This window comes from Poromitra crassiceps, assembly GCF_964638095.1.
Source record: "Poromitra crassiceps genome assembly, chromosome: 19".
Classification (NCBI taxonomy): domain Eukaryota; kingdom Metazoa; phylum Chordata; class Actinopteri; order Beryciformes; family Melamphaidae; genus Poromitra; species Poromitra crassiceps.
The window spans coordinates 22,910,813-22,935,092 of record NC_139646.1 but is presented as its reverse complement, the minus strand read 5'-3'; the positions used below and the strand labels follow the sequence as shown (position 1 = coordinate 22,935,092).

At 44.8% G+C, this 24,280-nt stretch overlaps 2 protein-coding genes across 4 annotated transcripts in view; both read right to left on the bottom strand.

Moving 5' to 3' along the window:
- Positions 1-14,329, bottom strand: part of pik3r6 (phosphoinositide-3-kinase regulatory subunit 6) — a 56,414-nt gene extending 42,085 nt beyond the window's left edge. The window contains exon 1 of one of the 2 annotated variants that reach the window (XM_083656040.1): positions 14,249-14,329. The gene's annotated coding sequence lies outside the window, so the exon portion shown is untranslated. Of the gene's footprint in view, positions 1-1,302; positions 1,315-14,248 lie in introns of those variants that run through there. The other variant, XM_083656041.1, reaches the window with a different exon arrangement.
- An 878-nt stretch (positions 14,330-15,207) lies between these two features.
- Positions 15,208-24,280, bottom strand: part of pik3r5 (phosphoinositide-3-kinase, regulatory subunit 5) — a 45,458-nt gene continuing 36,385 nt past the window's right edge. Inside the window, exons 13-18 of one of the 2 annotated variants that reach the window (XM_083656037.1) lie at positions 22,579-22,672; positions 20,267-20,343; positions 19,651-19,744; positions 18,867-18,949; positions 17,961-18,076; positions 15,208-17,377 (exon numbers count right to left, since the gene is read on the bottom strand). In XM_083656037.1, the coding sequence (XP_083512163.1) occupies positions 17,227-17,377; positions 17,961-18,076; positions 18,867-18,949; positions 19,651-19,744; positions 20,267-20,343; positions 22,579-22,672 (615 nt within the window). In that variant the 3' untranslated portion in view covers positions 15,208-17,226. The remainder of the gene's footprint in view (positions 17,378-17,960; positions 18,077-18,866; positions 18,950-19,650; positions 19,745-20,266; positions 20,344-22,578; positions 22,673-24,280) is intronic. The other variant, XM_083656038.1, reaches the window with a different exon arrangement.

Sequence of the window (24,280 nt, the reverse complement as noted above, 5' to 3'; positions counted from 1 at the left end):
GGAGGCGGAAAAGTCGGGTGTATCGATAAAAGGAAAATGCGAAACGTGCGATGGAAACAGTTTAAGCGATATTCCCTTGTCTCTCCATTCAAAAACAACACAGTTTGCCTTGATCACTGCAGAACATGACATGCCGTGTGTAGCCTCCACACAATAGGGCTACACACGGTAAATCATGGTACGCGCAGCACAATACCCGCCGTGGTAAACAGAAGAAGACTGGGATATTAACTTTAAGGCGACTCACTTCTAGACTTGAATTAAATTGTATTCACTTACTATCTGCTCCGTGGATTACCATTTTACAATTTCGGAGCCGAAATTGTAATATAGCAACGTTGGTCCACAAACGTTGCTATTTTACAATTTTTTGGGAGATCGGGTTGGGATTATAACGTTAGTTTGCCAAGTCGCACCTGGTAATCCAGAAATGGCGTTATGGTACCTTTGTCTACTTGTAGATCATCAAGAAACTTTAAATTAATAACAGATGTGTTTAACAGAGCTGTATATCGGGTCTAGCAGCTGATCAGCAGCTCAGACAGCCTCAAACACGAGGTGATTAAAAGTTGCGATACATTTGGATGGAAACCCAGCTAATGTTGCCATGATGATGACATTGACCTTTGATTGGTTACATTGTATCGTGTTTGTATGGAAATTAGAAGCGCAATATCGCAAATTGAAAGGTATTGTGAGATAAGATGATGTGATATTATGCACCAGTCATTTTGTTGACTCTTGTGTGTGTATATGTTGCCAGTAAGACACAGTCTAACGAGTCGGGTCAGTGCCAGTAAAGGGAGCGCTGTCTGTCTGGAATGCGGCTGCAGGTGCCAAGGCTGATGATACGAGGCAGCAACAAACTTCCTCTACGACTGCTTACTATTTAGAGCTCAAGTGAATCACTTCCTGGTGTAAGTCTTGGCCACCGGGGGCATCCATCCACACCTTCCCCTACGGGCCCAGGCCCGGCGGCCCGGCACACACACACACCGTCACTCTGTCCAGCCCAGGATCAAACACACACCGCTGCTCAGTCCAGCCCAGGCTCAAACACACAACGCCGCTCGGTCCAGCCCAGGTTCAAACACACAACGCCGCTCGGTCCAGCCCAGGTTCAAACACACAACGCCGCTCAGTCCAGCCCAGGCTCAAACACACACTGCCGCTCGGTCCAGCCCAGGCTCAAACACACACTGCCGCTCGGTCCAGCCGAGGCTCAAACACACAACGGCGCTCGGTCCGGCCCAGGATCAAACACACAACGCTGCTCGGTCCAGCCCAGGCTCAAACACATACCGTCACTCGGTCCGGCCCAGGCTCAAACACACAACGCCGCTCGGTCCGGCCCAGGCTCTAACACACGCCGCCGCTCGGTCCGGCCCAGGCTCAAACAATACGAGAGAGATGACAGAGCGCTGAGTCCTGCTCGGGCTGCAGGCTGCTGCACACCCCGCCGAAAACAGGAAGGACCCGGCAACGATCTGTGGAAGTGCTCTCACAGAGAACAAGTGTGTAGGAGGGGGGCGTATGGTGTGTGTGTGTGTGTGTGTGTGTGTGTGTGTGTGTGTGCATGTGCGTGCGTGCGTGAGTATGTGTGTGTGTGTGTGTGTGTGTGTGTGTGTGTGTGTGTGTGTGTGTGTGTGTGTGTGTGTGCGTGTGCATGTGCGTGCGTGCGTGAGTGTGTGTGTGTGTGTGTGTTTGCTGATGAGTGGAAAGCCCCACTTTGGGACAGCGTGTGAGGTAGACGGCTCAGGCTGCCTCTCTCAGCAGGCCTGGACATAGTGGGGCAGTAGCACTTCCTGAAATGATGAATTGATCAAGTCAAAAATTCTGTTACCAGCTTCTTCAATGTGAACATCTTTGAGTTGTAGACAAAACAAGACATTTGAGAATAGAATAGAATAGAATAGAATAGAATAGAATAGAATAGAATAGAATAGAATAGAATAGAATGAGGACATCATCTTGGGCTTTGGGAAACACCGATCAGCATTTTTCATCATTTTCTATCACTTTATGGACCAAGCAACGAATCAATGAATCAAGAAAATAATCAACAGAATAATCGACAATGAAAATAATTGTTGGTTGCAGCCGTAGAGGACAGAGAGGAAAGCACCTTCATAGCCTCTACTGTTACTGTATGTATGTATGGCATGAAGCAATACCTGAAAAACCAGTGGCAACACTGTGTTCTCCGCATTAGCACAGTGTCTGAGGTGAACGTCAGCAGCGTCACTAGCTTCCTCAAGTCTCTTTCTTTCTCAGAAAAACACAAAATATAACACAAAAAGCCCACTGTCTGTGTGTGTGTGTGTGTGTGTGTGTGTGTGTGTGTGTGTGTGTGTGTGTGTGTGCACACAAGTGGAGCAAGAGAACGAGCGGCCTGTTAGCTTGCGCTTTCTGTTCTTCTCGCTCTGTCTCCTCGCAGGAGTCCTCTTCACCTCATGTTCATACTCGGGGGTGGGCCAAATTCTTCCGGGTTGTGTTAACACCTCCGGTGGTCACGGCGCGAAATACAAAAGAACGTCAGAAGAAGAAAGTTGTTTTTAGAGCAGGAATGCGTTGAACATCGCCCGCAGCTGCGGTCTGAGTGATACAAATCAAGTCGAAGAGGAAAAAGATGAGATCAACAAAAAGAAAAGAACGAAATGGGCAGTTAACAGCAAGACACTGAGAGACGTCCTTGTACAAAACATACCGACTCCAACATAGAAAGCTTCAGATGGTTTTCAGTCTCCTCCGAGCGCAGCTCGAGCCACTTATGTCTACAAGACCCGCAGACGTTAACGTAATTCCCTGGAATGCGAGAATTAACGAGCCAGTTACATGGCGTCGCATTCTTAGACATTGCCGCTTGCTTTTATTTGGTATGTTAACATACAATTGGCTAAATTATTAGTTAATTCAGAGTTAGATGATATTGGAGCAGCCGGCCTTTTTCTTTTTTTTAGCCGGAAGTCGTGACACGACCACACAACCGGGTCAAATGGGCGTGGCTACATAAGGTGAATAGCATGATACAACTCACTGCTGTGCCGGACACACACACACACACGCACACGCGCACGCGCACGCGCACGCGCACACGCACACGCACACGCACACGCACACGCACACGCACACGCACACGCACACACACACACACACACACACACACACACACACGTACAAACACACAAAGAAACTCCTAAAACAGACACCTTTCTAATTCGGTGTGAGCGAAGGGGAATATCAATCAAAGTGATTTCCTGTATCAACATACTGGACAATATGAGGAAGTCCTCTAGGACCGGGGAACGTGTGTGTGTGTGTGTGTGTGTGTGTGTGTGTGTGTGTGTGTGTGTGTGTGTGTGTGTAAGTGTGTGTAAGTGTGTGTGTGTGTTATGCATGCCTTGCCTTGTGTACCTGTCTGCACAGGGATGACTTCCTCCTCAGGCCCTTAAAGCTTCATTCACACTGATAGCTCAAATCTGATGATTCACGTCTGATGATCAGAGATGGGAAAAGTACACACATTCTTTACTTAAGTAGAAGTACAGTTACTTATGTAAAATACAAAGTACTGATTCAACTTGTTTACTCAAGTAAAAGTTAAAAAAAGTACAGGCTCTGAAATGTAATCAAGTATAAAAGTAAAAAAGTTTCTAGCGGTTGTTTCTGTGCAAAGGTAACTGAAACTCACGGCATTTATTAATATAATTGGAAGACTACATGTATTAAGATCCCCTCCAAACATTTTTTTTTCTTCAGTATTCCCCCCACTCCCCCCCCCCCCCAATACCATGCTTCCTCCGAGACATGGGCAGTTAGCCAGCCGCTTCTTTTCACCTGACAGGGGAAGCTTCACCAGTAGGACATAGCACGTGGGAGGTTCACGCTATTCCAACCAGTTCCCCTCCCTCCAAACAGGCGCCATTAACGACCAGAGGAGGAACCACATTAGCAACCAGGATATTGCAAGTTTTGGTGAGGGGTTCCTATAGGTTGAGGCCACGTCTCGTCATAGATGCTGGTTTAGCTGGCTCAGCCTGGCTGGGGGCGTGGTCAGGGTGGGGTAAAAACCCCTGTTCTATCCATTCAGCAAAGTTAGAATTTAGCTGATAGCCCAGCCCAGGCAGACACGATCGGGGATTTAACCACCGCAGTAAACGCACATCTGAGCAGACGTCTTGTGTTCTGCTCTAGAACCCCCAAACATGTAGTTTAGAGCCGCAGCACCGTCTTTTGGTGAGTCAGCCCATGAGATATATGGGCGGTTTTACCCCACTCGCGCGCCAGCCATTTAACATTTTGTGGCCGTTCCCAGACATGCAGACTGTCTCTATATGAAGGAAACCCCCAGGGGGCATGGGGAGAACATGCAAACTCCACACAGAAAGGCCCTTTAAGATTTGTCTATACTTTGTCTACTGTTTGTATACTGTCGTGCATCAAAACAAAAGTAACTAGCATGTTCCAATGAGAATGAGAATGTCTGTGTGTGTGTGTGTGTGTGTGTGTGTGTGTGTGTGTGTGTGTGTGTGTGTGTGTGTGTGTGTGTGTGAGCAGTCACTCGAGCAATGATGCCGTCAGTGTTGTTATCAGTGATGATGTCATCTGTGATGTCATCCTTCCTGGCTGAGCCAACTCCCACAGGTCCACTAGTATCATAAATAAAAATGACGAAATACAGAACTCGCCATCTTCGGCTGCTCGGAATCCTCTCTGGACCTCCCTACAGCTGTGCAACAATCTCTGACACACGGGACAATTGTTGCCAAGAAACTCATTCTGCAGAAATGGAAGTCCCCCTCTCCACCAGCAACAGAGAGAGAGACAGAGACCAAGCAACAGAGAGAGAGACAGAGACCAAGCAACAGAGAGAGAGACAGACCAAGCAACAGAGAGAGAGAGAGAGAGACAGAGACCGAGCAACAGAGAGAGAGAGAGGGGGGGGGGCGACAGAGAGAGAGTGAGAGAGAGAGAGAGTGTGTGGAGCAAAAGGGCTGAGCGAATCAATGCGCTACATAGCAGTCAGTGCTGATTCAGGAGGCAGTGTAAACTAGGGCTGTCCCAGCGAGTCGACGTAATCGACGACGTCGACTACGTAAATACGTCGACGCACGCTACGTGCGTCGATCAGCCAAGACGCGTGGCCGTCTTGGCTTATCTTCCAGAAACTAGGGCAACAACTATTGGCGATGCAGCTAAAACTCATCCTACTGCTACTCCACGAGCACGATCGTCTAAAGTGTGGGAATACTTCTCGCAGAAACCAAACAATGTGGTGCTCTGTCTGCTGTGCAAAATGGAGATGGCTTATCACAGCAGTACTTCTGCAATGAACGAACACTTGAAGAGAAGACACGCGGGAGCGCTTTTTCAAGACGACAGGAACGAAACACAAGCAGCACCGTAAGTCATGTTTAATGTTTGTCTAAGCATGATATATTAGCATGAACATGGAACGTGTTTCTGATAGTGGTAGTCACTTACCATTGTAGTTTCTAAACCATGACCGTCATGTTGAAAGTAATTTCTGCACCGCAGCGAACACACCATTTAACGGTGTTATTCTGCCGTTTAACGTTAACGTACATATTTCCGTTTGCTTTCACGGCTAACATGTAGAAAATTGATTAAACTAACGTTACAGACCATTGTTAGTCTGTTGCTGCTCACGTTAATTTACTGCGTGCGTGCATCATTTAACAGTGCTATTCGGCTGTTTACATTCTTCTGTTTGCGTTCACGGCCATGTAAGATGAGATCAAAAACTAACGTTACAGACCATTGTTACAGTCTGTGACTGTTAGTCTGTAAATCGTTTTGTATTATTTATTTATTTCCTTACCCCACACTGATGCAAACATTAAATACATTTGGCGGAGTTAGCTGCACAATGAATGCACATTACTCCAGTGATTAAATAAATCCATGTCCTGTAAAAATACTGATCCTCCTCAGTTTAGGGAAAGGGTTCATACATGCAGTGATGAATCATGATGATGATCAATTTAATCTATGTGATGAGAGCAGGCAACTGACAAATAGGCAGGCACTATCTATTATAATAATAAGATTCATATTAATAATAATAATAATTCATGTGATCATATCATAATAACAGACATGGAAATTAGACTTAGACTAATTTTAAATATGTCCCTACAGTATTATATTATTATTTCTCTCTCTTTTCAGGAAGCAACCCAGTGTGGAACAGTTTTTCCCCAAACGAAACTGCACACCCAAGATGTCAGCAGAGCTGAGTGACAGCATCTTAAAGATGATAATATGTGATGTATTTGCACTACATTTATATGTACTTGTATTTGCACACTTGTACTTGTGATATGTTGGACTGTTGAGAATGAGATGGTTAAATAAACTACTGAAATTGAGAAGTTTTTGGTTATTTATTTGTTTTGGGTAAATTTATTGAAAAATTAAATAAAAAATAATCGTTAGATTAATCGACTAATCGAAAAAATAATCGTTAGTCGAATCGATAAGAAAATAATCGTTTGGGACAGCCCTAGTGTAAACACAACAACCAATCAGTGTGGAGCTCTGTTTCAGGAGGCAGTGTAAACGCAACAGCCAATCAGCCTGGAGCTCTGTTTCAGGAGGCAGTGTAAACGCAACAACCAATCAGCCTGGAGCCCTGTTTCAGGAGGCAGTGTAAACGCAACAACCAATCAGTCTGGAGCCCTGTTTCAGGAGGCAGTGTAAACGCAACAACCAATCAGCCTGGAGCCCTGTTTCAGGAGGCAGTGTAAACGCAACAACCAATCAGTCTGGAGCCCTGTTTCAGGAGGCAGTGTAAACACAACAACCAATCAGCCTGGAGCCCTGTTTCAGGAGGCAGTGTAAACGCAACAATCAGTTTGGAGCCCTGTTTCAGGAGGCAGTGTAAACGCAACAACCAATCAGTCTGGAGCTCTGTTTCAGGAGGCAGTGTAAACACAACAATCAACCAGTCTGGAGCTCTGTTTCAGGAGACAGTGTAAACACAACAATCAATCAGTCTGGAGCCCTGTTTCAGGAGGCAGTGTAAACACAACAACCAATCAGTCTGGAGCTCTGTTTCAGGAGGCAGTGTAAACACAACAACCAATCAGTCTGGAGCTCTGTTTCAGGAGGCAGTGTAAACACAACAATCAATCAGTCTGGAGCCCTGTTTCAGGAGGCAGTGTAAACACAACAACCAATCAGTCTGGAGCCCTGTTTCAGGAGGCAGTGTAAACGCAACAACCAATCAGCCTGGAGCCCTGTTTCAGGAGGCAGTGTAAACACAACAACCAATCAGTCTGGAGCTCTGTTTCAGGAGGCAGTGTAAACACAACAACCAATCAGTCTGGAGCCCTGTTTCAGGAGGCAGTGTAAATGCAACAACCAATCAGTCTGCAGCCCTGTTTCAGGAGGCAGTGTAAACGCAACCACCAATCAGTCTGGAGCCCTGTTTCAGGATGCAGTGTAAACACAACAACCAATCAGTCTGCAGCCCTGTTTCAGGAGGCAGTGTAAATGCAACAACCAATCAGTCTGGAGCCCTGTTTCAGGAGGCAGTGTAAACGCAACAACCAATCAGTCTGGAGCCCTGTTTCAGGAGGCAGTGTAAACGCAACAATCAGTCTGGAGCCCTGTTTCAGGAGGCAGTGTAAACGCAACAACCAATCAGTCTGCAGCCCTGTTTCAGGAGGCAGTGTAAACGCAACAACCAATCAGTCTGGAGCTCTGTTTCAGGAGGCAGTGTAAACGCAACAACCAATCAGCCTGGAGCTCTGTTTCAGGAGGCAGTGTAAACACAACAACCAATCAGCCTGGAGCCCTGTTTCAGGAGGCAGTAAACACAACAACCAATCAGCCTGGAGCTCTGTTTCAGGAGGCAGTGTAAACACAACAACCAATCAGCCTGGAGCTCTGTTTCAGGAGGCAGTGTAAACACAACAACCAATCAGCCTGGAGCCCTGTTTCAGGAGGCAGTGTAAACACAACAATCAGTCTGGAGCCCTGTGTCAGGAGGCAGTGTAAACGCAACTACCAATCAGTGGACTGCCTGCACACAATAGGAGTGAGAGGGGGAGATTTATGCTGCTAAATCCATCTGGCAGGAGGACGAGAGAAAGGAAGAGATGGAGATAGAAAACACAGTGCTTTCCCCTTGTGTGTGTGTGTGTGTATGTGTGTGTGTGTGTGTGTGTGTGTGTGTGTCTGTGTGTGTGTGTGTGTGTGTGCGTGTGCGTGCATGATGTGTGTGTGTGTGTGTGTGCGTGCGACTGCGTGCGTGCATGATGTGTGTGTGTGTGTGTGTGTGTGTGTGTGTGTGTGTGCGGGCATGCATGATGTGTGTGTGTGTGTGTGTGTGTGTGTGTGTGTGTGTGTGTGTGTGCATGATGTGTGTGCGTGCGTGTGTGTGTGTGGTATGAAGCAGGGGGAATGCAGGGCTCTCCTGGGGGGTCTCTGATGGTGTGAATGGGGTCAGCTGGTCTGGGAGAGGTCAGCTGAGGATGTGGCCTCTAGGCTAGGTTAGGAAACACACGTCATTCAGAGAGTTCTGCACACTAATGCCTTCACACACACAGTCAGCCACACACACACACACACACACACACACACACCACGCGCACGAGCAGACACACACACATGCACGCACACACGCACACACACTGTAGACAAACACAAACTGCAATTGGGAGACATGTAACTGTACCACGCAGATACTAAGAAACAAAAACCTTAGGTCATAAGTTTCTGTGGGACTCTTGCACTGTAATGAACATTCAATGTCCATGAACAAGCAAATACACTGCTGTAACGTACGGAACTGATAGCATCAAAAAGACATGCCATTAGCTCGCTGCGTCAAAACACTTCAACAGCTGCTTACTGTCCATCAGATTGTCTGCTTGTCAGTTCATCAGCTTCTCACTGATATCCTGTCTGTGCGTATGAGCCCGTGTTGCACAGATTACACACAGTGTGACCCAGTGTTGCACAGATTAGTGTTGTGAAATCATGATTAGATCTATTCTTCATGCATGAAATACTTCCTAATTCATTCTTAACCAGAATGAAGAGCGTTGTCGATAAAAGAAAGAGCTGTTGCCATAGAGACGGCTGTGGCCTGTGAACTGCTTTCTTTTTTCACTGGAACAGTAACGAAGCAGCAACGAATAACGTCACGTTTGTTAAGCCATATGCATAGCATACATGTACATATTTTAATTGCGATGCTTAGAATTCCTTAACAGGTTGTGAAGGCAACTAGGAAATTTCCTCTCATGCGTTTCAAGAGTTTGGTGTGGCTGGTCGGGCCATGTGGTTAGAGCAGAGGTTCTCAAATGTTTTTCAGCCAAGGACTCCTTACAAGATAGAAAATATACCGGGGACCAATTCATTCTGATTTGTGATTTTGGGCTAAGCTTAATTGTTTCCACGGTAACGTGCTTGACTTTTAAATTGATAGGTTTGTTAGATTAGAATGTAATCCATGAACCATTTTAGAAAGCATACAATATTTCAGTTGAACTATGAAGCTTTTGCAACAACAAAAAAAGCGTTTATTTTAATTTTCCTGAAAACTTTTGGCGGACCCCCTGGCAAAGTGCCACGGACGCCTGGGGGGTCCCCGGACCCCCATTTGAGAACCACTGGGTTAGAGAGACCGCTCGTTAACCAGAGGACGTTAGCTGTATCTGCACATTCTGCAGCTGACCATGACCTCTGACCTCCCGGTGGGATCAACAACGTTTCACATCACGTACCTCTCAATGAAGTGCAGTGCATCTATAGATTGTATACAAAATACAAAGCGTTTATTGAGCTACTACATCAAGTGAGAAGTAGGGTCATTTTCCAATTGGGCTTCTTTTCGCAGCCAGTGGCGGCGCCCCCTGCAGGCCATTCGAAAAAAAATGCCGGTTTAAGGCGCTTCCGCATTGGCTTCACGTCTCTCGATGTCCCTCGATTGCTTCTCAATTTTTTTCCTGATATTCAAGCCATTTTAACCCATTGATACCTGATGCAGCATTTGCGTGTATATCCCTCATTTGTGTGTGTATCCCTTTAAGACCGCGAACCGCGTCTTAAAGGGATACACACACAAATGCTGCATCAGGTATCAATGGGTTAAACATGCAAGTAGAGCGAAGGGCGTCGTACGTCTGCAGTATCGGAGAGCATTCTGAGCAACTCATGCAGGGATACTCTGCAGCTGACGTGTGTGGAAAAACAAACACTGTTTCCAGACCAGCTGAAGAAAAGAAGTGTGTGTGTGTGTGTGTGTGTGGAGCGGAGCCAATTGTATGGGGAGAGATTCTTGTGGAACGTCAGTCTCACCACCACACAGCATCAGACCATATTCAGCTGCTCACTGTGGTGTGGGGCTGTGGGCATAGTGATGCGTCGCGGCAACGTAGTAAACACTCAGCGCCAAGCGGAGGTCATCGGGTGTAAAGTGATCCAACTGCTCCAAGCACAGGATACGCCTAGTGCGTCACGTAGACATGAAGGTACCACGTACACACTCGAATACACACACACACACAGCAGCGCACACACACACACACACACACACACACACAGAAACAGACACACACACACACACACACTTGGCAAGAACTAGTCTCAGACACGGTGGAGACGTCCTCAGCAGGCGAACACGAGGCTGGCATGACGTGGTGTCTCTTGAGCGAGATGTAGGATCGTCTGCGGCTGGAAGAAGCTGGAGAGCCGTAGCTCAAAAGCCTCGGCTGAGACAGACTTCTGCTTATGATCACGTTTTTTTTTCCAGTCCCAATTGTATTTCGCCGATTCCCCCCTGGTGTCCCTCTGGCGATCTGCGGAGAGTTGTAGACGATAGCACATCCTTCCTCCGATACATGTGCAGTCGCCAGCCGCTTCTTTTCACGTGACAGCGAGGAGTTTCACCGGCAGGACGTAGCGAGTGGGAGGATCACGCTATTCCCCCTAGTTCCCCTCCCCCCCACCCCGATTAGTCGCCCCGACCGACCAGAGGAGGCACTCGTGCAGTGACCAGGACACGACATACCACTTAATCCAGCCTCCCACCCGCAGACACGGCCAATTGTGCCTGTACAGTACTTCAGGATCACAATGGAAATACGTTTAACGACTCTATTGTGATATCCTGATGAATTATTTCATACTGTATGCTTGTTGGTGTGTACTGTATTCTGTTAATTTGTCAAATAAAGGGGGGGCTCGAACCTGCAACCCTCGTGTTGGTAGGCAACAAATCGACCCCTGCACCTACCTGGACGCCCGCGAAGGAGCATTTTTGTATGGACACATGGTGGAGTTTGTCTGACAGGATTTAGACACCCTCAAAACAACTCCACCCGTCTGTGAGTGACCTCACCATCAGCCCATCAGTTAGTGGTCCCACATCCCAATTCAAGACAGATTCAATGTCGAATATCTGCCAGAGTGCCGCGACCGCCAACTAACTAACTAAAGCACGATGCTGAATCACACGTTAGTGCCTCTGTTCGTCTCTGCTCCTCCTAGCTGCTTCTCCAGCGTCAGCATTCCACACACGGGCCCGGCACTCTGACCCCATGACACCACCGGACTCATCGGGACCGCTTTCCCCACAAAGCCCATCTTTGATCTATTGATTTACAATGGAACAAAAATAACCTCTGTGTGGAGACCTGTCCCATACGAGTCCATATGATGCTGCTACAAGACTGTGAGGCCTTTGTATTAGAAACCTCACATACTGCTGTCCCCCATGCCATGAAATGAGGGGGGTGGGGGACTGTGGATCAGACTGTCTCTCTGCCTGTCTGTCTGCCTGCCTGTCTGTCTGTCTGTCTGTCTGGCTGCCTGTCTGTCTGTCTGTCTGTCTGTCTGCCTGCCTGTCTCTCTGTCTGTCTGTCTGCATGTCTGTCTACCTGTCTGTCTGTCAGACAAGGTAAAGGTAGTAATTGGATTCAGTGCTGAGTGTCACCCTATGATAAGGGCATCATCACTGTGTGTTTTGGTCTGAATCCCAAAGTGGGATTAAATCTACTGTATGATATCAATCTATAACTGTAAATCCACATATTAAATTCCGTTTCCTGGGTTTTGGGGACTCAAGCACCCCCCTAAAGTCCGCCCAAAGTGGTACCAGGCAGGAAGCGCTAATGTCAAACAAGGAAGTGTCCGGAAATACAGCTGTGCTTTCAGCAGCAGCACCGAGACACAACAGAGAGAGAGAGAGAGAGAGAGAGAGAGAGAGAGAGAGAGAGAGACCAGGACACGACATACCACTCAATCCAGCCTCCCACCCGCAGACACGGCCAATTGTGCCTGTACAGTACTTCAGGATCACAATGGAAATACGTTTAACGACTCTATTGTGATATCCTGATGAATTATTTCATACTGTATGCTTGTTGGTGTACTGTATTCTGTTAATTTGTCAAATAAAGGGGGGGCTCGAACCTGCAACCCTCATGTTGGTAGGCAACAAATCGACCCCTGCACCTACCTGGACGCCCACGAAGTTAGCATTTTTGTACGGACACATGGTGGAGTTTGTCTGACAGGATTTAGACACCCTCGAAACAACTCCACCCGTCTGTGAGTGACCTCACCATCAGCCCATCAGTTAGTGGTCCCACATCCCAATTCAAGACAGATTCAACGTGGAATATCTGCCAGAGTGCCGCGACCGCCAACTAACTAACTAAAGCACGATGCTGAATCACACGTTACAGTGCCTCTGCTCGTCTCTGCTCCTCCTAGCTGCTTCTCCAGCGCCAGCATTCCACACACGGGCCCGGCACTCTGACCCCATGACACCACCGGACTCATCGGGACCGCTTTCCCCACAAAGCCCATCTTTGATCTATTGATTTACAATGGAACAAAAATAACCTCTGTGTGGAGACCTGTCCCATACGAGTCCATATGATGCTGCTACAAGACTGTGAGGCCTTTGTATTAGAAACCTCACATACTGCTGTCCCCCATGCCATGAAATGAGGGGGGTGGGGGACTGTGGATCAGACTGTCTCTCTGCCTGCCTGCCTGTCTGTCTGTCTGTCTGCCTGCCTGTCTGTCTGTCTGGCTGGCTGCCTGTCTGTCTGCCTGCCTGTCTCTCTGTCTGTCTGTCTGCATGTCTGTCTACCTGTCTGTCTGTCAGACAAGGTAAAGGTAGTAATTGGATTCAGTGCTGAGTGTCACCCTATGATAAGGGCATCATCACTGTGTGTTTTGGTCTGAATCCCAAAGTGGGATTAAATCTACTGTATGATATCAATCTATAACTGTAAATCCACATATTAAATTCCGTTTCCTGGGTTTTGGGGACTCAAGCACCCCCCTAAAGTCCGCCCAAAGTGGTACCAGGCAGGAAGCGCTAATGTCAAACAAGGAAGTGTCCGGAAATACAGCTGTGCTTTCAGCAGCAGCACCAAGACACAACACAGAGAGAGAGAGAGAGAGAGAGAGAGAGAGAGAGAGAGAGAGAGAGAGAGAGAGAGAGAGAGAGAGAGAGAGAGAGAGAGAGAGAGAGAGAGAGAGAGAGAGAGAGAGAGAGAGAGAGAGCGAGAGAGAGACCAGCCCCTGTTCTCAAAGACCTGTTATTATCTCAGGCACGACTAAATAAACCACCCGCCCGTCCGTCTCCTGTGGCGAGAGCTGCTTATATATAGCCCAACACGCTAAACAGCCCATTGCAAAAATATTCAAAAGAGAAAGTAGTCACATTTAATAATATACCGGTACTATCTATGGCAGTAACGCACAGATATATCTGTAGCGATGAGCCATTCAGTCAAGAGGCAGCGTTTGATGTGCATGGACAGTGCCTGTATCATATGTTGCTGAGTGAGTTCAGATAAGTGTCAGATAAGATAAGATCATGCAAAAATATAACAAACATAGGGGAGACAACACAAGAAAGCGGTCTAAATATCAACAGGAAACCCCTCTTACTCAAAAGGGAAGAATGCTTGCTGGGTCATTTTAACCAAGACAGTCAATAGAAACTGTATTTAGTTATTAGTTTATCAGTTTGTTCATGTTACGCGGGATGCAACGTTAACGTTACAGTTACGAGTTAAAAAGTCAAAGTAAAAGTCCTCGAATGCAAGTTACAACATTGGTTGAACTCAAGTAACATGAACTTCTCCGAGCAACTTCAAGTAAGGAGACACACGTTCAACAATAAAGCCTAGGAGTTATAAACATAATTTCAACGTAATTTCGGTCGCTTATTGTTGCGTTAAGGATAACTTACCTGGAATAAAGTTGTGCATAAAAGTCCATTACTGTCCCAGCAGGTCTAGAGAAACATGTCTTATCATCAGGCAGCTGCAGCTCCTGTCACGACCAGGTCACGACTGACAGTTGAGTCTACTCTAGTCTGACCACGCCCCCCGCTGCAATCAACCAATGGCGTGTCGTGACTTGATGACAGGCGCTAACCAATCATAGGATTTATCGCCATAATATATTCACATGAGTGATAGTTTGTGATAACAGAACTACTGTTCTAAAACTCACTATAACAGTAGGCTACAGGCACTGTCTTAAGTATAAACTAGCTACTGGAAGTTTATATTTAATAGTTTGGTGATCTTTTTACTTTCTGGTAGGCATATCTTTTTAATCTCCTTTGGCATCACACTAATATTGCTATACTATTCCTATAGGGACTTTATAATGGTTAATTTGTGATACTTCATGATATTATAGTGATACTATGGCACCAGTAATACTCCTGTAATAACTCATAGGCACATCAGTTTTTCTGTGATACAGTGTGTGTAATATCCTTTTATTTGCTAAGTTCATTTTCATAAGGGTGTCTTCTTGCTCGAAACCAAGGCTTTTCAAAGTGGGAGGCGGAACCCCCCCCCGCATACAGTTTCAGGGGAGGCTCCGTGCATGGAAGTGGAAAAAAAACATTTCGTTGTCAAAAGGAGATCACAAAGAATAGCCTAAATGTTTGTGATTTGGTTAAATAGATATAATTCAGAGATACACTAGTAGTTTTGGGGAATTCTACTGTTTTTCCCATTCTGCCCAGTGCATGCCTTCAGACAGATTTTTTTTTACATATTTGGTGTAATCTGAAGTATCTCAGCAGCAATATCAGGCCATCTTGAAAACCTCTGTTCTAAACTAAAACCTCAAATAACAGCATACTCACATACATACATTTATATCTCAAGATGAATGAAACCTCCAACTGATACAATATATTTTAATGTATATTGAAATTTGACTTTTCTACAAAGTATTTGCATAGATTGGACATGATACACATGCATAACCGATATTGTAAAAAAAATCCATACGATATCACAAGGAGAAGGCAGTAGTGCCAGTCTGTCATCTGAACATAAAAGTACCATTATATCACATATTCTAATTTATTTCACCAAAACGTTCAAGTGTTTCAATCCCAATGCAGTGCTACTCTCTTGGTCAGGCAACCAGCGCATTATGGTTTGATTGTCAAAAAAATATATAGTCATATTTTCTTTGCAAAGTGTTTGGGTGCAACAAAACAGTTACATACACATTTCTGCATTTCCTTTAGCACCATAACAAATATATTTGTGCCCTTGATGAAACAATGGTAATTGATTCTCATTATACTAATTATACATTCGAAAATATATATAATATATTGTCTATACATAAGCTACATGTACATTTGGGATTTTACAACTCAGTCTGTCTGGACTGTCAAAGTGATACCTTCACCTCAACATCCAAAGTTAAAGTGAATGTCAACACCGCCCTCTGCTGGTCAAAGTCACAACTGCAGTTAAAACAGTCACTTCATTGTACAGTAACTATGGGAGAAATGTCATCAGGAAAATGTGTTGAGAATGTGTTGAAAATGTGTTGAGAAATGTCAACAGGAAAGTCAATTTCAATTACATACAAAATATTACAGTGTGGATTTTAAGTTATATACACATAGTGCACAATAGACAATACAGTATAAACATCATATTTACATTTCCCCCCCATAAATCCATAGTGTCCATAAGACATTGTCTCATGTCCCCACAGTCTCACATAGTCCATTACAGTGTGGACGTCTGGTCAACAGACACCAAGTCACCCAGTGGCCTTCCATGTCCATGTAGGTCGATCCAGAAGAAGACCCGTCCTTAAACTTTTCCAGGTCCCAAATTAAAGAATAAATTCAGTCTCTTCGACGGACCCAGGACCCTTATTCTCTTCAGCCCTCCAGCAATGGGCCCAAACCCACTTTAAAGTTGCACAAGACAAGATGTTTATATAAAAATACAACTGTTTTTATCAGCCTAACACACACAGTGGGGCTGCAATACAGAAGACCGTAACATCTCCCCTAACTGAAATACCATAGATTCAGCCCATTTGCCACTTTTCCACAGCAAGCGATGAATATGAGAAAGCTGGACTCATCAACAGTACAACTTCTGCCCCTCTTTGGTTTCCACTGGTAGCCTACAGTATCGATGGTTTCCACTGGTAGACTACAGTATAGATGGTTTCCACTGGTAGACTACAGTATCGATGGTTTCCACTGGTAGACTACAGTATAGATGGTTTCCACTGGTAGACTACAGTATCGATGGTTTCCACTGGTAGACTACAGTATAGATGGTTTCCACTGGTAGACTACAGTATAGATGGTTTTCACTGGTAGACTACAGTATAGATGGTTTCCACTGGTAGACTACAGTATAGATGGTTTCCACTGGTAGACTACAGTATAGATGGTTTTCACTGGTAGACTACAGTATCGATGGTTTCCACTGGTAGACGATGGTTTTCACAGAATTGTGTTGCTAGGGAACCGTTTGAAACCTAGCTCATTTCCTGTTATTGTACGAGCAAACACTGCAGCAGGAAGTAATAGTATAGTATATAGTATATATATATATATATATATATATATATATAGCTGTGTGCAGTTTACTGACATCACCTTACAGGATACTGTACTGTATTGAAGTCCTTACATTTATTTCAAACAGCTACCTGGGTGAATGTAGGCACATTGTAAAGCGCTTTGGATAAAAGCGCTATATAAATGCAGTCCATTTACCATTTACCATTTTACCATTTAGCTACCTCGCTGCCATTTGGGGCTGCCAACGTGCAAAGTTGCCTAGTGCAGTGCATTAAGAAACCAACTCGAAACGGAGCTTTCCTTCTGCTATTATCTTTCCTCCCAAAGCACACCGGAGCAGACAGAGGCCAGCAGTCTCAGGGCAAGGCCCCGCTGAAAGTGACGATGGGCAGGCAGAGCAGGGAGCAGAAGGTGGGGTTGAGAGGCTGGATCTGGGCGGAGACCTGGGCTTGGCTCAGCCTCCAGTCTGTGGAGTTGTCAGGTTTGTAGCACACCGAGATGTCACACCTGTACGGGACAGAGGGAGACACAGGGCCTGAAATCAGTGGTTCTCAAAGTGGGATGCGTGGACCCCCGGGTGGCCGTGAGGGGGTTCCAGGGGGTCCCCAGCAAAAAAGGGGGATAATTTATTTTGACTATATACTGTAATACCATATATAAGTGACACAATGACAGAATGTACAATAGTTTGAGAACCACTTGTGGGGGTAAATTGGGTTGTTGCAGCAGCAGAGAATATGATAGGATATAGATGAGATTAAAACAAATGCAGAGTACTAAAGATATTACAACAACAAGTAATAACAACAAATCAATATTCTTAAAATGTGAAATTTCCAGTTACTTGTAAAAATCTTGAAAAATTGCGTTTGTCTTGATGTGTTTCTAGAGTCCTTCCCCTATCATAGATTAACAAAGTATTAATTTGTGTATGTGTGTGTGTGTGTGTGTGTGTGTGTGTGTGTGCGTGCGTGCGTGCGTGCGTGCGTGCGTGCGTGCGTGCGTGCGTGCGTGCGTGCGTGCGCGCGCGCGCGTGCGTGTGCGTGTGTGTGTGTGTGTGTGTGTGTGTGTGTTTGTTCACTCCACACACCTGGTGACACTCTGTAGGATCTTCTTCTCATCCTGGTCCAGGCAGACAGCAAAGGTCGTGTTCCCGGTGCCGCTGACCTGCACCTTGTCCACCTTCACCTCCGTCACACTCAGCTGCTGCACAGCAGAGAAGTACACAGTTCATCAAAAGATGAAGTTAAGTTTAAGTTGTCCTTTATTTATCCCCATGGGGAAATTCATCCTCTGCATTTGACCCATCCTCTACTAGGAACCTTCCTAGAACTAGGAGCAGTGGGCAGCCACAGTGCAGCGCCCGGGGACCAACTCCAGTTCTTTTTGCCAGTGCCTTGGTCAGGGGCACTGACAGTGAGTATTAACCCTAACATACATGTCTTTGATGGTGGGAGGAAAGTGGAGCACCCGGAGAAAAACTGGGAGAACATGCAAACTCCACACAGAAAGGACCTGGGACGGACCGGAGTTTGAACCCGGGACCTTCTTGCTGTGAGGCAACAGTAAACACTGAGCCAGTCCTTAAACCTGGGAATGCATTCATAAAAATTGCAAAGTGCTGAAAATGCCTCAGGGTAGAACTTCCCTTCAAAATTGTGCGGATAGATTTTGGGATTTCTTTGACAGTTTTTTGTTGCTGTTTTTATCTATTTATTTGAGTTTTTTTAATAGAAACGGTCAAAATGAAAACAACAAAAATAATGTGCGGCTAGAGACAGGAAACCCTAGTTACAGGGTGTCTGCCTCAGAAAACCAAGCCGGTGTGACTGAGTTGTTTTTTATGTTTAGCTCATGTTGTTGTCATGACGATGCTATCAACCACGTCGTCCACTCTCTCTTTATATAAAGCTGTTTATGAGAATGCTGCAGGCCAGAGGCGCTCGCTCTACAAGCCACAAACCACAGAGGCAGACTGACATGACGTCCGGCTCACCTGGTTGTAGCCCTTCTTGCTTTTGCAGCTCTGTCTCTTCAGGACCTCTGTCATCGTCATCTGCAGGCACTCCATCTTTGAGTCTGACAAAAGGAGTTTGATTTGAGCTGTGAGTGCTACGTCTCTTGAGATTGCTTCATTGTCGTCTTATAAAGGTACAGTACCAAGAGAAACATATCAAGGAGGTACCAGTTCATATCAACTGCAGCTGTGAAGTCACACACAGTGTGTTCAGCAAATGAACCAAAACAGTCAAAGTTGCTCACGACAATCAAAACCATCCATGTGAAAATGTAGACTTGCTCATGTAAATATTACATAGTGTAAATATTCCTTTTCAGATCGCACAATAGCACGAATACAAGAATGCAACCAATAAGTGTATAGTTTCAAATTCATTCATTCATTCATTCATTCATCAATCCCAAAGTGAACAAATGTTTTCCATTCCACAGTATATTACAGTAGGCCACAGAGATGGGAAGTAACTAAGTACATAAACTACGATTTTCAGGTATTTTTCTGACGTTTTACTTTCACTCCGTACATTTCACACACATTATTAATCAATCTTTATACACCTTAAAGGAGCGGATCTTCTAAGTTTAATAGTCTTCGAATGCTACTACTATAATTGGAGGCGTGTCTGTCTGTCTGTCTGTGTGTCTGTGTGTCTGTGTGTCTGTGTGTCTGTCTGTCTGTGTGTGTGTCTGTGTGTCTGTCTGTGTGTCTGTCTGTGTGTACTTTTCCCATCTCTGGTAGCCAGTGGCTGTGGTGTAGCTACCTAGCTCCTGGGGATTCTTGCATGCTTTGATCAGGTTCACCGAAGTGCAGACTTTGGTTTCTCTTTTCCACTGACTCCGCCCACTAATCACCACCTGAACGAGAGGGCAAGGGGGGAAGGATTATTGTTTGTATTTGCTAAAGGATCAAATACCGCAAACTCATAGAAAATACAGTTATTATGGGTGTTTCTAGGGAGTGGCCAGGGGCGGGACTGGCCACCCCTGAAATCTAATTGGCCAGCCTAGGTGCCACCCCAAAATCCTGAGGGTGACTGTCTTTCAGTGGCTGCACGCACCAGGCTTATCTTTAAAGCTACAGTGAAGATACTGATATCATATTAAACTAGAAGACCTAAGGCATCCATTGCTATCAACAATGTAATTCTAGCTGGTTGGGAAAGGAGCTAAATAACACTCCAAATTTAGGGTAAATTTGGCGAGGGAAAACCTTTCTACATCCTTCCTAAATGCTACACTCAGTGCCACCCTTGCTTGAGTCTGTGCCCCACCTAGTCAAAATGGCCTGGATATGTCTGATGCATGATAAAAAAATCTTGCCTGGTGCAGTTTGAACACTAATATTGATAACTGTCATGTAATGAAACATCATCCTACCCTGTTGAACATCACATCCAGCATCAGAGGCACTGCTTCTCGGTCACCGTCAATGCCAAACCTCTTACTGGCAGCACCTTGAAACACAAAGCCACATTTAGTTGAGACTATAGCGGACAGTACTGCAATAGAGAGGTCCAGGGATGACGTATTTTTGTAGGCTGAATGCGGAAGTCCCGAACTTCCTGGTTCCACACTGTTTCTGTCTATGGGATTTTTGAATGGGTTTTTGGCGATATGCTTCAAATAATGTCTGTGGGCAACGCAAGTTTAATCAAACGCGAACCAAGGTTCAGCGGGATAATCTTCACACATGAGGACCACTTTCATGAGTTTTGTAGCATAAATGCGAGCCCTAGAAGTAAAATGCTCGAGCTAAGCTAATCCTGAACTACACACTGTCGCATAGGCTTCACGTCACGTCAGCACTCAACCGGACTGTTGTTGATGTGTGCACTGATTACCTCGGGCTGAACGGGGCTGAACCAGGTGAGGGAAAGAGAATTTCCGTGTTCGCCCTTTGAAGTGGTGACGTTATTGACGTATATATCCACATCGACTCAGCAGTGTAGTCTCATTTAGCCGTTTGCTAGCTAGCCGCCCGTTTAACGGCATGTAAAAGCTTCAAAACTCATAAAAGTGGTCTTCATGTGTGAAGATGATGTTACTAAACACTGGTTCGCGTTTGATTAAGCCAGCGTTGCCCAGAGAGATTATTAGAAGCATCGCGCCAAAAACCCATTCAAAACTCCCATAGGCGAAAACTGTATGGAACCAGGGGCGTTAGCATCGATGATTTCCGGACTCGTTACTGGACCTCTCTATACAGTTCAGAATATATTATTACTATATAATATATATCATTATATATTATTACTATTTAGCACTGCAGCATGGAACATTACTTGGAAGACTTTTTGTAGTGTGGGATTACCTAGTCATATGTGTTATAGATACAGCAGTCAATATAAAACATATATGCAATTTGCAAGAAAAACAACAACTTGTGTGAAGAATATTTATTCAAGTTGGAATGAATAAAAGCCATCCCCCCACTGTTGGACATGAGAATACCTTGACCTTTCCTACTGTAAGTCCCGCCCCTTTTTGCTCTGTGCTCCAATAACAGTTGAGCAAACGAGCTTGTAGCAGCCTATGGAGCCAGCCTGGAGTGTGTGATGTCACAATGCACTCTAGTGGGGTTTTTACATAAGAAAAGCTAGCCCAGTGGTTCCCAAACTTAGGGTCGCGAACCTAAGTGGGGTCACCTGGACTTCAAATAGTGTCGCCTGGGGAAAATATATATATATATATATATATATATATATATATATATATATATATATATATATATATATATATATATAAAAATTACACCACACACAATTTAATATTAGCGAAGATGATTAGGGTCACTTGCGATTTTTTTTTTTTTTTTTTTTAGTTTTGAGTTTAAAGTGATCATCTCTAAGATTTCAGTTTTGTTCTCTTGGGTGACACCTATGGCGGTGGGTGGTAATTGCAGGTGAGATCCAAACTGTAATGTCAGATAATGTCACTATATACTGCTAAATTATAACTTTAAATCAAGATTCTGAGAATAAAGTCAGAATTCTGAGATTAAAGTCAGAATTCGAAGTTACTGTCAGAATTTGTAGAAAAAAGTCAGAATTTATAGATTAAAGTCAGAATTCTCAGATTAAAGTCAAAATTCTGCAGGGAAAAAGAAGCATAATGTGACATCACTGACGATGTCACTGATGATATTATCGATGGACTACCGGAATTTGAAATGTTACGGGGTCCCTAGATTTTTGTGATGTCACAATAGGGTCACACACAAGCCAAAAAAGTTTGGGAACCCCTGAGCTAGCCTGACATGGCCTGGAACGACCCGGCGCGGCAGCCCAGAGCGGCTGGGATTCGCATTTGCCATAGATGCAAAGTGAAACCAGTGAAGTAAAAGTAGACTGTGAATCATCTAATTGAAATAGCAGATGTTCCTCCAGATGTTTAGTCCGGTCTGACCCTCATAATAACTGATTATGCATTTCACTGTATTGAAATATGGAGGATTATGTTTATTGTGGAGTGGTTGCTAGGATATGTATGCATGCATGCGTGTGTGTGTGTGTGTGTGTGTGTGTGTGTGTGTGTGTGTGTGTGTGTGTGTGTGTGTGTGTGTGTGTGTGTGTGTGTGCATGTGTGCATGCGTGTGTGTGTGTGCGCGCATGTGTGCACGCGTGTGTGTGTGTGTGTGTGTGTGTGTGTGTGTGTGTGTGTGCGTGTGTTCGTGTGTGTGCCAGACTCACCCATGGCCTTGATGGCTCGTGTTCCTGCGGTGTGTCCCAGCTCTAGTGAGTGTATGAACACCTCAGTCCTCCTCTCTCCTCCAGCTAACGTCAGCTGTAAAACAGCAAATAACACACCAAATCACTCGCTGTGTGTGGAACACTGTCTCATACAGTAGCCTATGGCCTGTGACCCACAATGCATCAGGGTTCCATTTCTGTGGGGTCGCAACATGACTGCTAGATTCCTATGGTTTTCACGAGGCACGACTACGTTTCTTAAAGGGATAGTTCACTTTTTTAAAGCGTAGCCCTATTTGCTACATTACTTACCAATGAGGATGTTGATTGGTAGAGTTCTCTCTCAGCACAATCCATGCTGTTCCTCATAGGTTGAGGCCACGTCTCGTCATAGACGCTGGCTTAGCTGGCTCAGCCTTGCTGGGGGCGGGGTCAGGGTGGGGTAAATTCCCCCGTTCTATCCATTCAGCAAAGTTAGAATTTAGCTGATAGCCCAGCCCAGGCAGACACGATCGGGGATTTAACCACCGCAGTAAACGCACATCTGAGCAGACGTCTTGTGTTCTGCTCTAGAACCCCCAAACCTGTAGTTTAGAGCCGCAGCACCGTCTTTTGGTGAGTCAGCCCATGAGATATATCGGCGGTTTTACCCCACTGTGTGAATGAACAACTGTGTGCACTGTGGATGAGATTTCAGTGAGCCTCATTCAGCTTCTACATATAGGAGCGTGACCCCATTGACCTTGCATTTGTTTTTGCAGGATTTTCCAGAACTACTATAAGAACTGTGAGGAACAGCATGCTGAGAAAGAACTCTACCAATCAACATCATCATTGGTAAGTAGCAAATAGTTCTAGACTTAATTTTTTTAAACTATCCCTTTAAAACTAGGCCTCAGCATGGGGAAAAAAACTCTTGTGATCGCCAGAATAAAACTCGGCATTGTACCTTTCTGCAATCCATGGATACGTACGTACATGTATGTTTCTGTACCAAAAATACATTACATTATCAGAATCAGAATCAGAATCAGAAAGACTTTAATGATCCCCGGGGGGAAATTGGGATATATATCATGTTTCATATCAACGTTATACAGTCTGCTAGTGAAATAGTGTGGTGGCCAGTAGGGGTGCTGTGGTTGGGTGGATGGTGTGGAGGGCCATGTGTTCAAGTCTCACTCATGGTCACAGCGTTTCCAAAGTCTTCATTTAACATTTTGTTATTGAAGCCTAACCCAAGCCATAATCCTCACCTTAACTAAGTTTTTTTTAAGTTGCCTAAAAATAACTACAGTTATTTTAGTTGCCTAAAAATAACTACAGTTATTTTAGTTGCCTAAAAATAACTACAGTTATTTTAGTTGCCTAAAAATAACTAGTTATTTTAGTTGCCTAAAAAGAACTACAGTTATTTTAGTTGCCTAAAAAGAACTACAGTTATTTTAGTTGCCTAAAAAGAACTACAGTTATTTTAGTTGCCTAAAAATAACTAGTTATTTTAGTTGCCTAAAAATAACTACAGTTATTTTAGTTGCCTAAAAATAACTAGTTATTTTAGTTGCCTAAAAATAACTACAGTTATTTTAGTTGCCTAAAAAGAACTACAGTTATTTTAGTTGCCTAAAAAGAACTACAGTTATTTTAGTTGCCTAAAAAGAACTACAGTTATTTTAGTTGCCTAAAAATAACTAGTTATTTT